Genomic DNA, 20,481 nt, shown 5'->3' with positions numbered 1-20,481 from the left:
GGGAATGCCGGTCCACTTTTTTCTATTGATTTCAGTGCTCCGTTTCAGGATAGAAAAAGCATTAACTGAAGGAAAGAATGGTTAAACTACAATCCAGTGATTTCATCCCTTAAGGGCCCTGACACGCAGTATCTCAAGAGATATGAATATAACATTAGTTGCATAAAGCCATCTAACCATGAAGGAGGAAAAAGCTTTATTACATCACTCCACTGTTGCCAATTAAATGAAAATATATGATGGAATAGTGAGACCTAACATATATTACAACCCGGTCGCAGATTAAAATCATCTCTCTGCTGATTATTCCATCAAGCAGAAGCTGAGACAAATTCAGAAGTGAAATGAGGAGGACAATACAGTTTAAACTGAAGGCTGAGAGAAAGCACACAGCAATCAGTGTTTAACAGTGCTTCCACTCGGACTTAAGGCATCACTTCATTAACACCACTCAAAATATTTACCTTATTATTGTAAAGTACAATGCATTTTAGGCAGGGCACTCTGTGGTCAAGGTGATCCTCTTAAGTTAAGAAAGCATTTGCAACTTCTACCTTTCAGATATATGCCATGCATAAATCTGTATTCAGCTGCCTGAAACTCATCTGAACGATTACTGATGTGCAATTTGGATTCCCTGACACCAAAAGAGTTTTCTTGGAAGTATCACTTCCAAGCTGTACCCAAAACTACCACCGCCTCAACTCCTCGGCTGCTCTACTCAGTGGGGAAAAAAGCCACCTCCATGGAAGAATATGAGAAAATTAGAAAGGGATAGTTACAAGTATCATTTCATATTCTTTCACTTTAAGATCAGTTTTAAAAGATTGGAATATATTAAATACTAGAGAAAAGCATAATAATTACAAAAAGGGAAGACTCAACAAGGAAAAGAAAAATAAAAGCATTTAATAGAGTAGAAAAAGATGAATATACCTGCAGAAAATCCTTTCAGGGGCTACTTTTTGTGGTGACAGCAACAGCCCAGCCTCAGCAAATGCCCAAGCCTCAGATTTCCCTGCAGAACTCCTGCATCTATCTGATGGCCCAGGGACAGCATTCACCATGTGATGTTAGAGGGGAAACTTTGGGAGAGCAGTCCTGTCAGCTTCATAAGACCCAAAGCCTTAAGTAGTTGCATGACTGTATCTCAGTGGAAGTATTCATTTTTTATGTTAACCAGCAAGAAAGAACAAAAAAAACCCCATAAAACTAGACAACACAGACTGAACCTGTGAACTCTGAATCATGTGAACTATTTTAAGTATACAGTTTTAAAGAAAATCATAAAATTAAAAAAGTAACTGAAATTTAGGAAATTTCCTCAATTGTTGTAAATTAGCATATTTGCACCAAAGTCCCTAGACCTATGCAAAGAGAGGATGAGTTTTTACTCTGATTTATTTTCAAAAACACATAAAATATTTCCCAAGCCACTGAATAAATGAACATACCTTTTTCCACTTTTTAAACAAACTTTTCGATTTTCTTGTACCCTAGAAATTCTTTTACCCTAGTGCCACTAGTTGTTATGAAACCTCTGTAAAATAAAACATATCAAAAGTTACTTATGTGATGACTGGTTATATCCTTCAGTTACTGCCACCTCTTGCCTTCCTCACCACAATTCCACTCCTCACTGCAGAAAAGTAAGAGCTAGCACCGACTTCTGTAAATTAAGAATGTCGCCAGGTGTGATTCTATCCCACAAGCCAGCAGTTCAATACTAGCACAACTTTTTTGACACCCGAGGAGCTATCCAAAGCTAAAGCTGGTGCAAAGAAGGGGAGTCAGGTCTGGCGTTGGTACTTGTGCTACCAACTATGATGACTGCTGTGACAGAGAGTTCACAAGAAGTTGTTTAAGAACTAAAGGACTCTTACAGACAAGCCCCCGGTCAGAAGTGGGCAAGGTCAGAGAGATGGAAATCCAGCACTGAAGAGGCAGTTATTTGATGTAACCCATCCAAATGCTTCCTTTTAACCTCTACATTCTCTTGTCTTTATTGTTGTTCATCATAAAAGAAAATGAAAATCATAAGAGATACTACAGGAGACTCAGAGATGCTAGCCTAATTCCAATTATTATCCACACCTAAGTCAGCCCTAATTTTAGCACAATTAAATTGAACAAACACTACTATGGCACACTGACATCCTTCTGTACATCCTTGCACAGAATAGACCAGAATGTGTTTATTAAAAGCTTAAGGGCACACAACTTAATAGCCACAAGTTCTTTCTGGCCCTACTTTTGTTGAGACTGATTTTACACCAGCTGAAGGCAACAAAGATTTTCCCTGATTGTAAGGGGATCAGATTAGGCCTAGCATTTTTTTAAAAAATTCTTCAAGCTTCTTTTTAAATATATTAACTAATATTCTCCCAAAGAAATTGATGAAATATTCACAAGTGGATTGTTCTTTAGCCACTTCATCCAAAGCTGACCTGATGAGTGACTCTATTTGCCTGAACATCCTAGAAGGCTTTTTTCCTTCCTCTTGTATTATCCAAAGGCTTACAAGGAGACCCCCAAATCAAACATAAAGCATACAACCCTACAGAAAAATTGTAAACACTAGGCATCACTTAAGAGGACATAGTAAGATAAAGAGATCACACTGGCTAAAATGGTGGTAGAAGTTTTTTTTCAGTAAGGCATGAACTGGGTATTATGATCACTTTTCATACCTCTAACATTATGACGTTAGAACAAGAGTGTTAAAAGCTTCCACGGTTAAGAGAAAAAGGGCCTCAAAAACACTCAGCAGTGCCATTAAGTTATGCATCCACAGTTAAAATACCTACACACATAATGCAGACCACCTGATTTCTGCTAGAAACCTTGACAAATGGTTTCCATTGCAGTTAGACAGGTCAGATTCCGACATGCAGATAAACAGCAAATGGTGAAAATGTAACAATAAAAACTGAAAATATTTAAGGTATGAGAGACATTGCCTGAAAAAGTATAGATGTTATCAATATATCAACAAAAATCTAATCACCCAACCCTAAATACATACCAGTATAAAATAATAGGATTTTCAGAGTTCTGTTTGTCACCTTTTTACAACCATATTTTATATGGGCACAAGCAGCTGACATGGATGAACCAGATTCAGGTGAGATAAGTAGCTTTATGTTTGTACAGCCGTGCCGGACACCCGGACACCAGCACTGCTCTAACCTTTCCTTTTCTTTGCTATGGCTGGATAGAATCAATTTAATGCACTCTTGTGCCCCTAAGACCAACTCACTCCAAGAATTATTTATTTTCCCAAACAATATCTCAAATTCTTTTGCAAGCCTTCAATGAAAGTTCATTACACATTATATTTTAATTTTATCACTATTTATCCTCACTAGTGGCAGTGTTTTCTCCCAGTTGGCCATTCCCAAGTTAATGTTTGTCGAGTTGTGCTCAGTTGTACACTAGACATTTCTTTGCTCTTCCGTGGCATGTCTCTTTCTTCATGCCATTCCTGAGGCCAGGAAAGGTTTTCTACCAAACATTGCTTCCTTTCAGAAAGGCTATGGTTATTCTCTTTTCCAGAGTGTTTCACATTGGTGACCTCTTTGCCCACCTCTGCAACTATTTTGGCACATGAAGGTTTCATCTCTCGTTTTGAAATTTCAAATATAATTGTGTTAGCCCTATCAGTAGACCAACCAAACCATGTTCTTCCTACGAATGTAGAAACAAGCTTTGTCAGGGCACAGCTGGCCCTGCAGACCTACTCTCTCATTCAAGACAGAATAAACCGTTCCATCTGGGATGCTTTGCACATATGGTGGTACAGTCTGAGTTCAAACCTCAGCAATCACAGCTGCCCAGTTCTGCCCCTTGCACAGTTCTCGCTCCTGCAGAGGAGAAGTAGGCAGCAGCTAACAGAGAAGCCCCTTGGCTCTTCTATGATATAACATCAGTAAACATCATCCAGAAGGCATTCAAACACCCCCTTGCAACATTTAAAGATGCTTTTATAAATTTGGTATGATGATCCTCGGGAACGTTTTCCCTTTTTTTTCTTCTTCTTGGGGTTGTTTGGTTGGCTGTTTGGTTTTTTAATAGGTGAAATGCAGAATATGGGGCCTCTGGGAAATAGAATAAAAGTAGAATTGGACCATCTTCCAGCAGAAAATAATCGATGCCATGCCTGCTAATGAAAACTTATACACTTGTGAAAAAGAAACAGATACTTTGCTCTGCCTGAACATCTCTCTTTACCTTTTCTTCCTTTTTTTTTCCCTTATTTTCTAGTGAGACTATCAAGAAAGAGCTACAGGTTTGTACACAGGAAAATAAAAAGGACTACGAACCTAAAGCAGAGATCATCTGTTGCTTGTGCTAATGACTGTTTAGAAAGTGCATTATAAAACTCCTTTTTATTCTGTCACAGAATCATAGGGCAGTTATCTTTAAGAACCATTACCCAGACAGATATATAAAGAATATCTTACTTCTCTAGCAGTCATTAGCCAACCAAAGGAATAATCCTTAAATGCTCAGTGTCATTCACTTTAGTTTTTTAAGGCTGACAACATTTTGAGTCAAGTGCTCTGCCATTCATGGGAGGTGTAAGCCCGTAACTGGAGGATTTTTTTGCTTTTTTTAAACTGCTTGCAATGTTAAAAAACAACTGGTGAAGAGGTGGACATAGAGGGCCAGGCTTTTTGGATCAGTGTAGCTGTATTGGCATGATCGTTTTACACCAGCAGAGCATCTGGTCCTTATGGTTACGAACGACAAGACAGAACTGGCTTTTCGTGCCCTTCACGGCAAGAGACATTTAAAGAGTAACAGCTGTTCCACTTTCCCTGGGCCAATCTCATCTTTTATGAATCTGTACAATATGCCTACCCAAACACTATATATATTTGTAAATTACCTGCTACACAACAATTTTGCCCTAATTTATGCCCAAAATTCGACTGCATAAATACATCCACTTTCATTAACTAGCATACAGGTAGCAGTACTTACCTGTGATCTAAATGATGAATAGAGAAAATAACCCCCGAATTCAAGTGGGCTTGTTTTAAGGTCACCAGGATTGTGAATTCATATTTATTTCTTAATTTCTGAAAAAAGATTTCAGCTGTTTCTGGAGATGCCTTTACACTTCTTGAAGTATCTAAAGAAAAACATAACAGAAAAACACTCAGTATAAAATCTTATTTTACTTTACATCCTCAACTCAAAGACTTTACAAAATCACAAGCTACTTCTGAGGACCACAACTGAACAGACAGGCAAAAGCAAGGACCAAAGTATTTTAAAGACCAGCTTTTACATGCAATGGGAGCCATTTCAGTGAAAGAGAACACGTTTTCTAGGACACCCATTCTATTCGGGGAGGGGGAAGGTGGTTGTTTTGTTTTTAAGATAGGGTCATAACTCTTTTACTTTCTCCATGGATGGCCAGATGGTACCTTTAATATCTGATCCAAAATACGGACTCACTAGCAGTGAAGCACGGAGTGACAACACTGGATACGAGCCTAAGCTGTGAAGCACGACCTGAGCAACTTTTTAATGACTTCTACAAAAATGTTATGCTTAATAGCTATGCACAATTAATTTTTTTAAAAAAGAGCAGCATCTCTTTAGGGACAATTTACTCAGCATTAAGTAATAGTTATGAATTAACTTAAAAACTCACCATCTTTTAAAATATATTGTTGCTAATTAATCACTATATCCTCCAGTTGTGCAGTATGTTGCTGCTGCTTCTTGCACAGGATGTCATGAACATTTGTTAGAGTAATTGCACACACAATAAAGATTTTGCTCTTAAAACCCCCCATACAACCAAGACTGAAGCAATGTTTCTGCTGAATTGGCATGGAACACACGTAGAAAATCAAAAGGCCCAACCTTAAGCCCTCTAGAGAGATAATTTACAAAATAAGATGTCAAATGCTCGAAAAACAATTCCCAGGGTTTTCCATAACACATTATACTAGAAAAAAATTAATATATGTTTTTAATGCACAAAATCAATTCATTAGCGTGTGTAATCAACTGTGTAAGAACTAAATCAATTCACAAGCTTCTTGTCATTGCGATTTGACCATCCTGCTCTAACTCGGGGACACCGATTCAGGGACAGCAACAGTGGCAGAGAGCCAAACGCAACAGAAGCTGTGATTTCTTTTGGCAGCGCTGGAGCTGAGCTCTCAAGTAAGCTTACACCACTGTTCTTAAAAACGGGTGTATTCTTCAAGCTGTAGCTATGAAGATGCTACTCTGTGTTAACAGCAAACAGGTTATTGCAGTTTATGGACCAGGAATTTTTTTTATTACGTGTTTAAGAAATGCAACAACCTGTACAACCCTGAAGTCCTACCCAAGCTCCTACAGTGTCACACCGGGATGAATTTGATTCATTTTTTACAAAGGGGAATCCAAAAGACAAAAAAAAGAAGGCGGGGGGAGGGGGAGGAGAAAAAGAAAGATCATTTAAAGCTTTCTTTTGCGAAACCTCACATCTTTTCTACTGTGGATTGCATAACTCCCTCACTGTAGCAGACATCCATGGCATTTTAGTGGAATTGTTAATAAATCATAAGGCAACTCAAATACAATTACATCAAAGCGTTCATTTTTAGCCAAGGGACACTAACAGAGTGGAATGACATAGGTTTGCATGCTGGAAGATAGTTTAACTGCATTAACAATTTCTAGCAATGTAAACAATCTACTCCCAAGGGACAGGGCAGAGGAAGGACACACAAGGAACATATTCTCTAATCACCATCACAGGATCCTCACGCACTGCAGCTCTCAGCAGCAGCTTTCCTACCAAGATACAGAAGAACACGGGAAAATACAGATGTGGAACTCATTTAAAAGCCTATCGAGTCCAATTCCTAGATGCAAAGCACATCCTCCAACCCTGCTTGCTATGGGGAGGTAGTTGGGTTTCTCAGCTTAGAAAGCCCAGCCAACATCCTCTTCTATTGCAGGTTCATTAGCATTAGAGCGTCCACAGAGTCTGCTTTTGGGCCCACAAACATATTGCATGTTTACAGTGAAAGGAGAACAATCTCATTTTTATTAATGACACATGATCTGACGAAGTATAATCAAACTATATTTGTGTGCTTGTGCGCATAGTCAAAATGTGCCTGCCCTGAGGGCCAGAGCTCCCCTGCCTGCAGGGCTTGCAGCCTCCGAAGCCTCAGTCAGGACAAGCAGCGCAACTTAAACTAAGTAACAGTGGAAGAACAAAACCCAGAGCAAGCTGAGACCACTGGAATGCAGGAAGCCACCTTGCTTACATATCAGTAATTGTTACTACTTTGTAACAACACTCTTGTCCTTCTAACAACATTTCATACTTCTATTTAAACTTTCTTGGTAGAGAAATTGCACTTTGACCTCAGCGGACTACGAGATTATAGAAACCAAGCCTACAGAGTATCACCATGCACACTCCATGCTCTCTCAGCCACGTTAACATGGCTGATTCCCCCTCACCTGGAACATTGCAAGGAGTCGCTAGGAGGAAAGGGAAGGGTGGAGAAAAAGGGCTATGAAAATGATTGCCATATCATCATCTCTCACCTCCCTGCCATCTATACAGGGCTGATAAAGCCTACAGCCATGTGACCATGATAGGGAAGAAGCTGCGTAGGTCCTTCATCCAACAGCTTCTGTGTCTGGTTACTTCAGTCTCACTCTGATTTAGAGAGTGAGCAGACAGGAATCTATGGAGGCATTAAGGTACTCAATAGATACTATCGATTTCCATGGATGTATATTGGAGTTGGACACACAATATTTATGGCTTAATATGGCAGCAGGAAAATATAGGAGGTATACATATCAAATGTGAATTCGATGGGAAGACAGGAGATAGGAAGAGGGCTGGAGGGAATAAAAGTCAAGGAAGACCAAAAAGAGAAAGTCATGTCAGAATTGTGGGAAACAGCAGAATTGCAGAAAATTCCCTGGCTGTTTCTGCTGTGTTCCCACGGATTCTCCAGTGGATTTCTTTCAGGTTTCCCTCAAGACAATGAAAAGGCAGTAAGAAAGATGAGAAATGCAGAACAACTACCTTTTCCCAAGAATCCAGATTTTCCCTGTGCAGCTCTGAACCCTGGAAGATGCTAGGGTGCCTCTCTGTCCCAGTTACCCTGTGGTTTAATCCCTCTACATCGTTCCTAGTTTTAACTAGTATCACACCCTGCCAGTGGAAATCATAAATGCTCTGTGCTGGAAGTGGAAAATAGACCACAGAGACTATGCTCACTTAGCAAAAAAAAAATCCACAACTTTTCAATTGGGAAGAAATATTAATTTCTACCAAATTCCTACGATATTCTCATTAGCAACTGATGAAAGAAAGTATATGCGTAACACCTCTACCATTATACGAGGCCAGTTCCAATCACACATAAATAATTATCTCCCCCTCCTACATGCACTTTTATTCTAATTGCAGCTATTGGGATGCAAACGCTGTGCTACAGATGGCCTGTGCTTTAGCAAAGAAACAAACCCTCGCTGTCAAGCGGAGCCCTCCCAGTCCTCATTGCTGCGCTGAGAGAGGAGGGGGAAACACAGAGCTGTCGCTACGCCCGCAAGAGAGGAATCTTTTTTGAAGTCTACTCATGTCAACTCTGTGAATCATTACCCGATCGCTAGATTGGACAAGAATTTTCTATCCTTTTATCTATAAAACCTTATCTGGGCACCCTATAATCATTCATCACGGCCTTACATTACCTTTTTGTATACAGATGAAAATATCAAGACCTGATTAGATCATGCTGAAAGCCTATACATTATCACCGCATTAACTGCTAGAGTATTAACTTGCCAAAAGACACGGTCACTCGCTTTTGGTATTGCAAATAGGTCAGTTCATACTTGCTGTACCAAAGAGCTACACAGCCTTTTGAATTATTACTACTCTGATGAAGCACAACACCCTTTTTCTCAGGGCAGGCACCAGGCAGATTTCTTAAAGAAAGACCACTGAAAGGTCCTTGATCCATTAGATCCATTCTTCTTACACTAACACAACAGTACAAGTCCCTCATCCCAATTGGCTTTGAACACTAGCAGTAGGTGCTTGATAGATCACCAGCTGTGGTCAATAAATACTGATTCAGGCTTGTTCTTGACATTTGGCTCCTAGTAATCATTTCAAGACCCAAGAAAAATACTTTACTGGAACTGGACTTCTTCCATAATAGCTTGGAAAATCAAACTGGTCTATCTCAGATAATAATTTGTGGTTTCTCAACAGTTACATAAAAACCTGATAATGTGAACATTTCTAATACACAAAACCAAAGGCATAAATCTTTTGATAGTAGAGTGAAAAAATAAGGTGGGAACTATTGGTTTGACTGAGAAACTTGTATCTAGCCATGATACCCACGTTCCGTCAATAATTTATAGATGAAGTGCAAAGTGACAATGAAAGAAACAAAAAACCAAACACAAAGCATGTCACACTCCTTGTTCAAGTAAAAGGTTATAGCATGGAAATGCCTTTAGAAGGAATAAGAACACATGCGGCCAGCTTGAGACATGCAAGTTAGCAAAGGTACCAAAAACAACAGAGCAGACTGGGGGAAGGAGGCTAGAGGAAGGGAGAAGTAACTCGTACTGTGGTGGGCAATGATAACGATTTGCAAGGACACCAACAAACAGCAGGTGGTGGGCAACCTTCAGCTGCAACATATAGTTATGAGGTGATCAGCTGGCCACAGGCACAGAAAACCAAGTCTAACATTGCAGAGCAACCTGAAAACCCAGTGAAGAAAACCACTGACCATAAGACCTGTAGGTATTCAGCCGAGGACAAACTTAGTGGCCTACTCTACCCTGCACTTGCAACAGCCGTCACCACTGGGACGCATTTTCCCTCTCAGAGACAATCTGCAGTCAGAGCTTTGCAGCAAACACCAAAGCCACGCAGGTGTCTCCTGGAGGTGTCACGTGTAGACACCGTTATTTCAGTCACGCTCATGAGATGATAATTACTACACTATAACCAAGACAGTAAGGCTAACTTTCAACAGTACTCACTCCACAGGTCCAAAGGCACTTCCACCAGATAAACTGGTGCTGCAGAAAGAGGCGGTTCTACCCTTTGCTCTGCCGTCAGCCTTTAATTCCTTCTCCTCATCCCTAAGGTGACAACTGCAATCATGCAAACATATGAGGAACCATACCAGGCAACTGTTCCAGCTATTTCTAGCTGAGCTCCCGCCGGCAAAAAAAAAAGGTGTTGGAAGCAGCCATGACCAAGTTACTGGAGGTAAGCAGGAAAATTTCCATACACAGCACCAGCAGCATACTAAATTGCACAGTGAAAAGACTACATGCAAATATGGTTTAGGACAAGCCATTCGTTACAGATGTTTTCCAGTCCACAATAAAAACAAACAGTTATTAAATGGAATGGATAACGTGTCTTAGCAAAGGGTGTGCTCTTGAGTTTCTGAAGTGCATCTAAAGCTAAACATACAGTCTGAACTGAATTATAAAACAAACTCCTGCAGAAGAGCCTTTGAAGGAGGCATTCTAATTAATTGAGCTCCACAGTTTGTTTCGTGTGCACATAATCAGCTTTTAATAGCAGCATCTATAAATCAATTCTGCATCTGACTGTAGATTTGCTGAACTACCCAAATTAAATTCTAGTGGTTTGTGAGAAAAAGGAGAAGGACTGCAGGCTAAAAAGAGTCTGAAAAATATAAAGCTAGCTCAACTTAGTTTCATTTGCCTACACTAGTTGGGATCAGTGTCACAAGCACCTATTCACATCGTGTCACTTGCGCATATTAAAATTTTTGGCTAATCTTTTTCTTAACTAGGGATTTCACACAGCCTACAAAGGGCAACAATATCCAAGACTGTTTACTTTATATTGTTCTTTTATTTAAGTAACAAACGAGGGCTAAGCTGTTCCCAACAATCAGGGCAGCATGCAAAGCCAATCCAAAAGCAGAATCTTTACAAGATTGAAAGGGTACAGAGGGTTTCTAAGTGGAGCACGGTGCTTTCAAATTCAGGAGTTGCATTCCTGTAATGAAAACTGAAGATAGAAACCAGTAAAACAACCTTTATTAGATGAAAGCTCTGCTAGACGTGTTATGCTTTAGCTATGTTAGTGGAAAGGTTGATTTGTTTGACTTTTTTTTTTTTTTAAATATATTTGACTCTTTATTTGAACTGATACATAACATACTGGTTGATAAAACATTTTGAGCTACTTTTCCTATATATTTCTTCATTCCCTTCTCATGGATTCCCAATCATTTCAGAGAGAATAGCAAAACAGGAGCAGCTACAGTTTTCCAAACCCACATGAACCTGACTTGGTTTCTCCAAGGCTGTAGGAAGGAGTTCTATGGGAGTCTGGGGAAGGTGGTGTAGTTCCACCTCAAGTTTAAAAGACTACCAGATACGGGGTGAACACTGACCCTGTAAGACTCCCACTGGAGCCATTCCCAAAGGGCATGCGTGACCTGCAGGGCGCAGGAGCACTGCCCAGTTCCCAAATCTGGGTGAACACTGGGACGACAATCTAATCATATGTCAGGATCCAACCAGGTACATCTAGACGTTTTTGCACCCAAGTGCTCCTTATAAACTGGGTGCAACTTGGTCTCACCAGAACAAAAACTCACGAATGCTGGCAGCAAGGACTCTAGTAAATCTCCCAAGCTGAATGATCAGGACCTTGGGATACCCTACAGACTGTTTAGGGGGAGGATACCCCACAAACTGCCCTTGTAGTTTAGACACCACCACCACAGCAACCACCAATTCTGTGTGCTTTCCTTCTTATTTCCATTAAAGAAATAGCTCAACAAGGATGTATGCAGAAAGAACTGCAATGGATGGGAAGGAGAAAAGGGGGAGGGCAAAGCGCGCTTCAGCTGAAGCTAAACAATCGAAACAAAAACTGACTTGAAGCCAAATCATTAAATCAAATAAAAACAAGGGGGAAAATGTCACAGTTTGTTCTTGCAGCATTTGGGGAGGTTCCAATTGCCTTTGCTTTGTAGCTTTCTCTCTTCTGAATGTCAACGACAGCTTTGGTGTGTCATCCAGCAAGGGCTTTCCTCCAGCTCAAACCATATGCAAAGTCCCAGGAGACACAATGGACTGACAGAGGAGACTAGAAAAAGGACCTGTCTCTGAACACACACATTTGTCCCCCAATTATATTAACTGTTCATACTTATATCTTGGCCAAAACTCTGGCTCGCCTACAAGCTACATACTTGTGTGTTTAAAGTCATGTTGGCATAGCTGAGAATACAAATCCACCGTGGATCAAGAGGGGGAAAAGGTGCTGAGAGCCTGGACACATATCCTTCAATACAGCTGCAATGTTTCTGATCTGAAATAACCAAACCATTATTAATGACCTAACTTGCTTGTGTAATCAGGAGTAGTTTGTGTATTTGCATAAGTAGTCATGATTTCAAAGTGCTTTGTTTGTAATATTTTGTTCTCCGTGGTCAAAATCCCAAGGGAATTTTTGCTTGGTTTGTTAAGCTTATTTGCTTTTTAAACTTTTTTTTTTTAAAAAACGAAAGGAACATTAAAAATTGTCAATTATGAAAATTAAATTAAAATAGAACATATTTAATAGGGGGAAGACGCTCTACCCAATATGGCAGAATGGGATAATTGAGTGGCAGCAAGCCCTCAACCACTTCTGCCAGCTCCTGGCACTGACTTGGATGACTCTTTAGGAAAGAGTTTGCAAATCCAAGACTCTCTAGGGAAAACCATGGCTGTAATATATTGTGCATTCACTGTAAACCGACAATTATACCACCCAAAATCTGTTTCTGTCTGGGAGCATTCTGCGAAAGAGATGATACAATGCTAGTTTGAGAGTGATTACGCTAGTGGCTGGGTTAAGCCTCTGAGCTTACGTACTGGCTGCTTCTAGAAACCAAGGAAAGTCACATCAAGCTGAGTCTTTCTGTAATGCTAAGCTTACCTTCCCACAGCCCGACTACTGCCTTCCCCTGCTGAAACAGTCTCCTTTGCGTCCCCATGAGTCTACAAAGCAATTGTTCAGGTTCTGGCCACTAAAATCCTGAGATGATTCTGGGATTTCAACTGTGATACAATTCTTTGTGGCACACACCTAACTTAACTAGATCAGGTTGTGTGGAATGGGGAAGGTGGATCTTTCCTTTCAGCCCAGCCGCCTCCTACACAAGCAGAATCCATCTGCTTCAGTGAAGCTGTCAAATGAACGGTGCAGCTGCTCGGCATGATTCCCCTCCTGGATTACAGATCAGGGAGACGTCCTTTCAGCGATGGTGTGTCTCAGCGCATCAGCAGCACAATTCAAACAGCCACAGATAGCACCTTGGCTTGGTTAATAGGTTTGCCCAGCACCGGGAAATAGATGCAGAGAGAACAAGCAGTGGATTTACACCACTACAAACACCCACTTGAGCATCAGGACTGGGCATCACAGCTCTCTAATCTCAGGCTTAATTTGCCAGACCACAATGCTGGCACTTAGATATCTCTCATCCTCCGTTTGGCTGTGGTCCCTTCAGCAAAGAAGGAATTTGCACCGGGATTACAAGTGGGAGCCATTTAGTATATGGTAAAGCAGCCCGGCTGCACTGAAACAAGGCAGGTGCACTCTTCCAAAAATATATAGGGTCCATGACTGAGGGTTTCATGACTTTTAGACTCGGTAGGCAAAAAGTAAATAAGTAAAGAGGTAAATAAATACAGTAAAGGTTCTAGTGACTGTATCTACAATAGCATATTTCTGACAATTTTTCAAACCGTTTGCAAATGAAAGGATCAGAAACCTAATTGCAGGAAAACCTGAACTTTAAATGTGTAGGGCTCCAGGTTAGAAGTCTGTATTCTCAGCACAGGAGGCTGAAACAGCTGATTTGCTTAATAAACAGTACAGATCCTACCATGCTCGATTGTTACTAAAACAACTCCCACCAAACTGCCAAAGAAAATGTGAACATGCACTCCTGAACATTTCTGAAAGGAATATAAGGAACATGAGCATCAACGCAGGGGGAAGCACCACACCAAAGTACTCTCAGGAATTTTGCAGTGCATACATGATAGAGAAATCCACTGTTCCTTGCCCACAAGAAATACTACCCCTTTCACTGCAACTATGCCATCACACAAGATACTATGGCCAGGAGAGAGGGTGCTACTCAGTGGGGACCTATTACATGGCCACAAAATGACAAAGATAAAAGACAGCTTCTGTTCTTGTTAGAGAAATTCCGCTCCTAGGAAATTAAAATGTGTGCTGTATGGTATGCTCTGCCCCAGGTATTTATTATTGTAATGCTTTCTTGGTGATTGATAGGTTCTGGGTTATCAATTATGCAACACAACAGCTTTTTTGATTACTAGTTCTCCCTAGTCTATATTCCAACACTATTCTCAATTCTTCTTTAAATTCTGAGGACTCTTTGTATTTCTTCCCTCATAGGTAGTATCAAGTGCTGCTACTTACAAATGATGTTGTTTAGGTTTTTCATGGCCAATACCACTATAAAACCTATTATGTTTGAACAAGGACACAGAGGTAGCGCAGAGCGGGATTGCTGTCCGCTATTTCATTTCAAGACAGGTTCCAGCTACATTTAAAAGGTTGCAGCTACTATAGCTTTATAAATATGCACGTGTATATATACGTGCACATACTCATACCCCTTTAGGCACAAAGCAGTTTTCTAGAAGCTGCTTTGAGAACACCTTGAAACCTGTGGAGAAAATCAAGCCTGTCTTGTTTGCCTTGCTGCTGCCATCTGTGGCATATGCACCTAGTTATGCTTGGCTGCATACTGTCATATGAGCACTTTGTGTCAAACTGACCTAACAACAAAGAAAAATATCACACCAAGAAATGCTGTTAACACTGGGACACAGTGAAGAGCAGAAGAAAAATAATGCAGCGCCTTCCATCCTTACTGGTGCTGTAATAAGGGCATGACACACATGAGAACTGCTAAAAGACTGAATTTATTTCCAGTCCCTCGTCGTATAGCACAGTCAGGATTTAAAAAGTTATGCAAGTCACACCGAGGGGAAGGACAGGAGGAGGAGGAAGCAGTGTTGCCAGGCTTTTCCAAATGAAAAAGCAGGTTACCAAAAGTAAACAAAGTCTAATCAATTAAAAACAATAAAGTACAAACTTAACGGCAATAATAAACCATGCAAGCAGGTTATGCTAGGTGCAGATCAAGCTGGATTACATGAACTACCCTTCTCCCAGAAGATATGACACAATTCAGCCTTTGTAAAGACATCATATTCCAGCAGTGAACTGGGCCATACGATGACCAACTGTAGAAGACTGGCACCCACCATGTCACCTCTGGATTAGGATCATGCTGGGTGCAAATACTCCTATATGCTCTGAGACACCACATCTCTCCCTTGCTTGGTTCTCAATGTCAAGTGTCAGCAAGACCTACTCATGATCTCTGCTTGGTCATTTTCTCTCAAAAGCCCCCTTCCTTGTGACCTGTATGCTGCTCCTGAGGACCTACCACCTGCAGCCTGTGGTTCACAGAATCATTTAGGCAGGAAGGGACCTCTTGAGATCATCTAGCCCAACGCCAATCCTATGTTGATGCCCTGGAGGGTTTAGCTCTTTTCCCCACTAAGACTGTTTCTCCCTCTTTGCAATGGTTTGCATCTCTCATCCTAGCTTTCCTTCACCTCTGGCTTTCTGGGGTATAATTGGTTTTATACCCACATTAGGATTAATTGTCTTCAGCTCACCAAACTTTTAAGTGTTAGGGCTGATTTATTTTCATACAACACAACGATGAGCTTAAGAAAGCATTAATATGAGATGTGTCTTAGTTTCCCTGATGATTACAATGATGTGGCCTGCGTGGATGATTAACTTCTGACACAAAAGAATGGTCAACAGTCACCAACTTCGAGAGCTCCACAAAACCCAAACCTTCATCCCAACAGCAAAAGCAATACAGCAAGGCGGGGGGGCGAAAGCCACCGCTGGAAAAAAATTGCATCTGAAGCATGCCAGACACATCCAATAACTCCGCTGCTGGCCACAGGTCTCCGGCAGTGGGCTGAGCAAACAGTAGCAGATGGGAGGAGAAGGCAGAAGACTGAGCCATGGAAGAGAATTCAGGTACCACCAGAAACAAGGTGGAAGTGCCAGAGGGACCACAACTGTGGGGAGAGGAGGGACACCCAAGCCACCAGCCATACTGGCATTCTCAGAAAAATCTCTACCCACTTGATATCCGTTTTAATGCCAGGAAGAGAAAAGGCTGGAAGAATTTTGAATTGGGAACATCAAAGAGAAGGGATACCAAAAAATACCACATGCACAGCTCAGCTATGAGCAGGGCAGACAGACAGAAAGTACATGGGGGACTCAAGCTAGCATTGCCAGAGATCCCAAGGAAGCTGAGGAGGACCAGAGTTCAGATTCTCCTACAAGAAACTTTCTTTTAAATCAGGTATTAATGGAGTCCATGCTTCTACGAATGTGACTGTTTGCCTTGGTGAATCAGCTACAGGTTATAAATACATGCCCAATTTATAAGCTTGGATGTGTTAAAATTAGAAATACTTCCAAATCCTTATTTCCTGGCTCTTGCAGGCTTTTTTTAACTGAGAACCATTAAAATATACTGAAATGCACCTAGGAACAGTTTTAGGGAGAATACAAAGGCACCAGTTTGATTTTAGTAAGTATTAGGTGTTCGATGCTCCTTTGTGTCTTTGAAAATCTCTCCCTACACTGGAACAATTCCACCAACACTCCAGATTTGTAGAGTATAGAAAGACTTACAGGGTCATCCCATCCTTAGCATATTAACCGACCATCACACAATGACTACAACATAGCTAATGTTTCCTAGATTTTTTTTTTTATTTCATACTATCTTCTAAAATATCAGAAGTCTGGAGATTTCCACTACTTCCTTTTGGTAGCTATTCCACAATCTAAACTAGTTCACTGTGAAAGTCTCCTTTTATCTTAAATCCTCTCCATTTATAATATCATTACATTACTCTTACCTCTAGCTCTTTGAATACTAAATAATTCCTTCATTTTAAACCCCTAAGAATCTTCTAATACTAGACACTTACCATACAACACTTTTGTCACTGCTTGGACAAGCTGTACATACTCAAGTTCTTTAAAAGCTTTCTTAGTAAGCCAGTCCTTTTTACTGTATAATCAGGTTTGCTGTTGTTCTCTTCACTCCCTGCAATTCACTGACATTTTTCTGAAACGGAGAAACCCAGAGTGAATGCACAACCCAGACACAATCGCAGTTTAAAAAAATTGCAAGCTCCCAGATCTCTTACTACAGTATACTTTGCTTATGCTTCAACCGCTAATGACATATGCAGGGATTCTTAAAAAGAGCATCACTGACCAGGGTACACAAGGTTTTCCTCAGGTCTACCCCACTCCTTGAATGGGTGCTGAGCAAAGCTGGGACTGTTTCAAGTTCAAGGGACATAAGCCAATGTTAGAGGAAATCTTAAGAGTGCCTTTGGAACAGCCATGGCCCAATACGCAAAAGCACATTTAGGGAGTTATTAAAACCCAGATTATTGACCTCAAAACCACAAAAGTTCCTTTGGAACCCTTCTGGAGCATTATGCAGCTGTATTTAGAGCCTGGTAGACTTCCAGCCATGGAGTTAAGGCTGGCATGTGCCGCCTTCTCTTGGTAGGATAAACAGTACAGATGTTACCACCATCTAATTATACTTAAATAGCATTTATGCTGGGGAAACCTTGTGAACGTCACTCTGCCTAACAGAGAGAACAACTCTACAACTGGAGGTCTTTTTCTTATTATAATCCCTCTATGTTTTTGGAAAGGGAAATTGCCACTCAAATTCCACTAAAAGAGTTCTCAGTTATGGATTGCTAGCAGCACTGATTGTAATGGCTCCTCTGGAAACATTACAGTCTATCGTAGCAATGTTGTTGCTGCAGCAAATATGTTAATCTGCTAAAACTCTTTTGAACACTGTCTTCAGAAGTCTCTCTTAGTCTGCTGGTCCTTTTATACCATGCCCATTGCTTTAGCACCTTGCAACAGCACAGAGTTGAGTAGCATCTCCCAAGACGGCTCAACGCAAGTCAGTTTTCTAAGCTCTTATTTCGCTCTGAAGTCATCAGGAGCACACACACCCCCAAAAAAGACAAGCCAACAAAATGTTGTTTAACATAACAAATAATGAGAAATTTTTGCTGCAAAATTCTTCAATGTTGAAAATGGCTACGGAATTTTTTTCCACCCAAACATGGTTTAAAGGAGAAAAGAGAAAGAGAGAAAAAAGATAAGAGAGAAAAAAAAGATAAAAGATTAAAAAGAGATTATAATCAATGGACAGTCAGTACATGAAAATGCATGGCAAAAATGAGGTATTCAGATGTATAACAACGATCTCTTTACAGACTTGGTATAGTAGCGCCATTAAGTGGTAGCCCACACCAGCCTATCTCGGCAGGCAAGTTTTCACCCTTGAATGTCATGAAGGACTCTTGAAGAAGGCAGTATGAGGCAAAGAAAAGATTGTATCATAATGTTTTGCACAAGTAATGTTTTTCCATCAAACTCTTGAAATGCACACCAGAATTTTTATAAAACTATGATTGGTAAGGGCATGAGGCTATGCTTTGGTTTTGGTGGTGGGTTTTTTTTTTTTTAGTTTGTTTATTTTTTGGGGGTGGTGGTTAATGGCTTCTTGAAAAGTTTGAAAAACACTGTGTTGTTGCCCACAGATACTTATTCATTTCAGCAGACCTTACCTGTTCCTGGAAAACACTTTTTGGCAAATTACATGTAATTCTATTCACTAATAAGGTATATGTTATATCTAATGATCTGGCTCATTTGTGACCTCTGTGTTTGATTGGTTCAGCATTTGTACCTGGGCAAGTGAATATGCAAGCAGTATTTGGTAATACTCTAGGAAAAACTGTTGAGTCAGTCTTCATGTGTAGAGGCCTTTAAAAGTTGTGTTCCTCAGGGAACTCGGAGCTCGTTGTGCTGCGACTGAGATATAGGGACTTGTTTCTGACAAGACCAGACCCATCATGGTCATTTATCTACTGCTGAGGATCAAAACTGGTTTCAGGTCTCCATGTTAGAATCATAGAATCATAGAATGTTTAGGGTTGGAAGGGACCCCTAGAGGTCATCTAGTCCAACCCCCCTGCAGTGAGCAGGGACACTGCTAACTAGATCAGGTTGCTCAGAGCCCCATCCAACCTGGCCTTGAATGTTCCCAGGGATGGGGCCTCCACTACCTCTCTGGGCAACCTGTTCCAGTGTTTCACCACCCTCATTGTAAAAAATTTCTTCCTTACCTCTAGCCTAAACCTACCCTGTTCTAGTTTAAAACCATTTCCCCTTGTCCTAACACAGCTGGCCCTACTAAAAAGACGTTCCCCATCTTTCCTATAGGCCCCCTTTAGGTACTGGAAGGCCGCAATCAGGTCTCCCCGTAGCCTTCTTTTCTCCAGACTGAACAAGCCCAACTCTCTCAGCCTGTCGTCATAGGAGAGGTGCTCCAGCCCTCGGATCATTTTTGTAGCCCTCCTCTGGACCCGTTCCAACAGTTCCATGTCCTTCTTGTGCTGAGGGCTCCAGAGCTGGACACAGTACTCCAGGTGAGGTCTCACCAGAGCTGAGTAGAGGGGCAGAATCACCTCCCTCGACCTGCTGGCCACGCTTCTCCTGATGCAGCCCAGAGTACGGTTGGCCTTCTGGGCTGCCAGTGCACATTGCCGGCTCATGTCTAGCTTTTCATCCATACTAGCTTTTTCATCCATAACTGAAGTAACATATTTGCTACAAATTTGTTTTGACTTTTTAAACAGCTACCTGAAATAGCTGAGTGAACATTCATCATGGGTATTTATCACAGAAAACATGACCAGGAAAAAAAATGAAAAACTGAAGTACCCTTTCTTACCGTATTTCTTCTCAGATTTTCCCCAGAAAAAAACCTCTTAGACAACACTGAGATGGAAAAATTAGTATTCCTTAAACACTGAGACAAAATTAGAGGAATTTAGCCAAAACAGAGGGGCAGAAAAAATTCAGTGAAAAATAATTTTTCACCCCTTATTCAACTCTACCTTAGCAGTGCAGGTAGGAGAATACAGCTGCTCTGTGGATCTGTGCCTTGGCACAAGATCAAACAGGACAAAATATAGGGAACTGAAGAGCAACTACATGGAAGTACTGTTTCCCATGACAGCTATATATAATCTCCAGCTTTTATCCACTGGTTTTAAATAACTTACAAGCTCAGTTCTGTATCTCCCTTAAGGCTCAGTGGAAGCGGTGAAGTTAACCACTCTTGGAGTTATTTTTCCAAGCCGGCACCTATATGCCCTGGAGGATACAGACTGGGAGGATGGAAACAAGTGGGTGAGAGTAGGAAACCTTTTTCCCAAATTGTATAAACA

General features: G+C 40.9%; 1 protein-coding gene across 1 annotated transcript in view; it reads right to left on the bottom strand.

The window, feature by feature from the left end:
• Positions 1-20,481, bottom strand: part of NELL2 (neural EGFL like 2) — a 171,359-nt gene that overhangs the window by 129,696 nt on the left and 21,182 nt on the right. The window contains exon 2 of the mRNA XM_009642290.2: positions 4,987-5,137. Coding sequence (XP_009640585.1) covers positions 4,987-5,137 — 151 coding nt within the window. The remainder of the gene's footprint in view (positions 1-4,986; positions 5,138-20,481) is intronic.

Source organism: Egretta garzetta, unplaced genomic scaffold (genome assembly GCF_000687185.1).
Source record: "Egretta garzetta isolate BGI_Z169 unplaced genomic scaffold, ASM68718v1 scaffold420, whole genome shotgun sequence".
NCBI classification, from domain to species: Eukaryota; Metazoa; Chordata; class Aves; order Pelecaniformes; family Ardeidae; genus Egretta; species Egretta garzetta.
The sequence above is the reverse complement of the archived record's forward strand: the minus strand, read 5'-3'. Positions and strand labels throughout refer to the sequence as shown.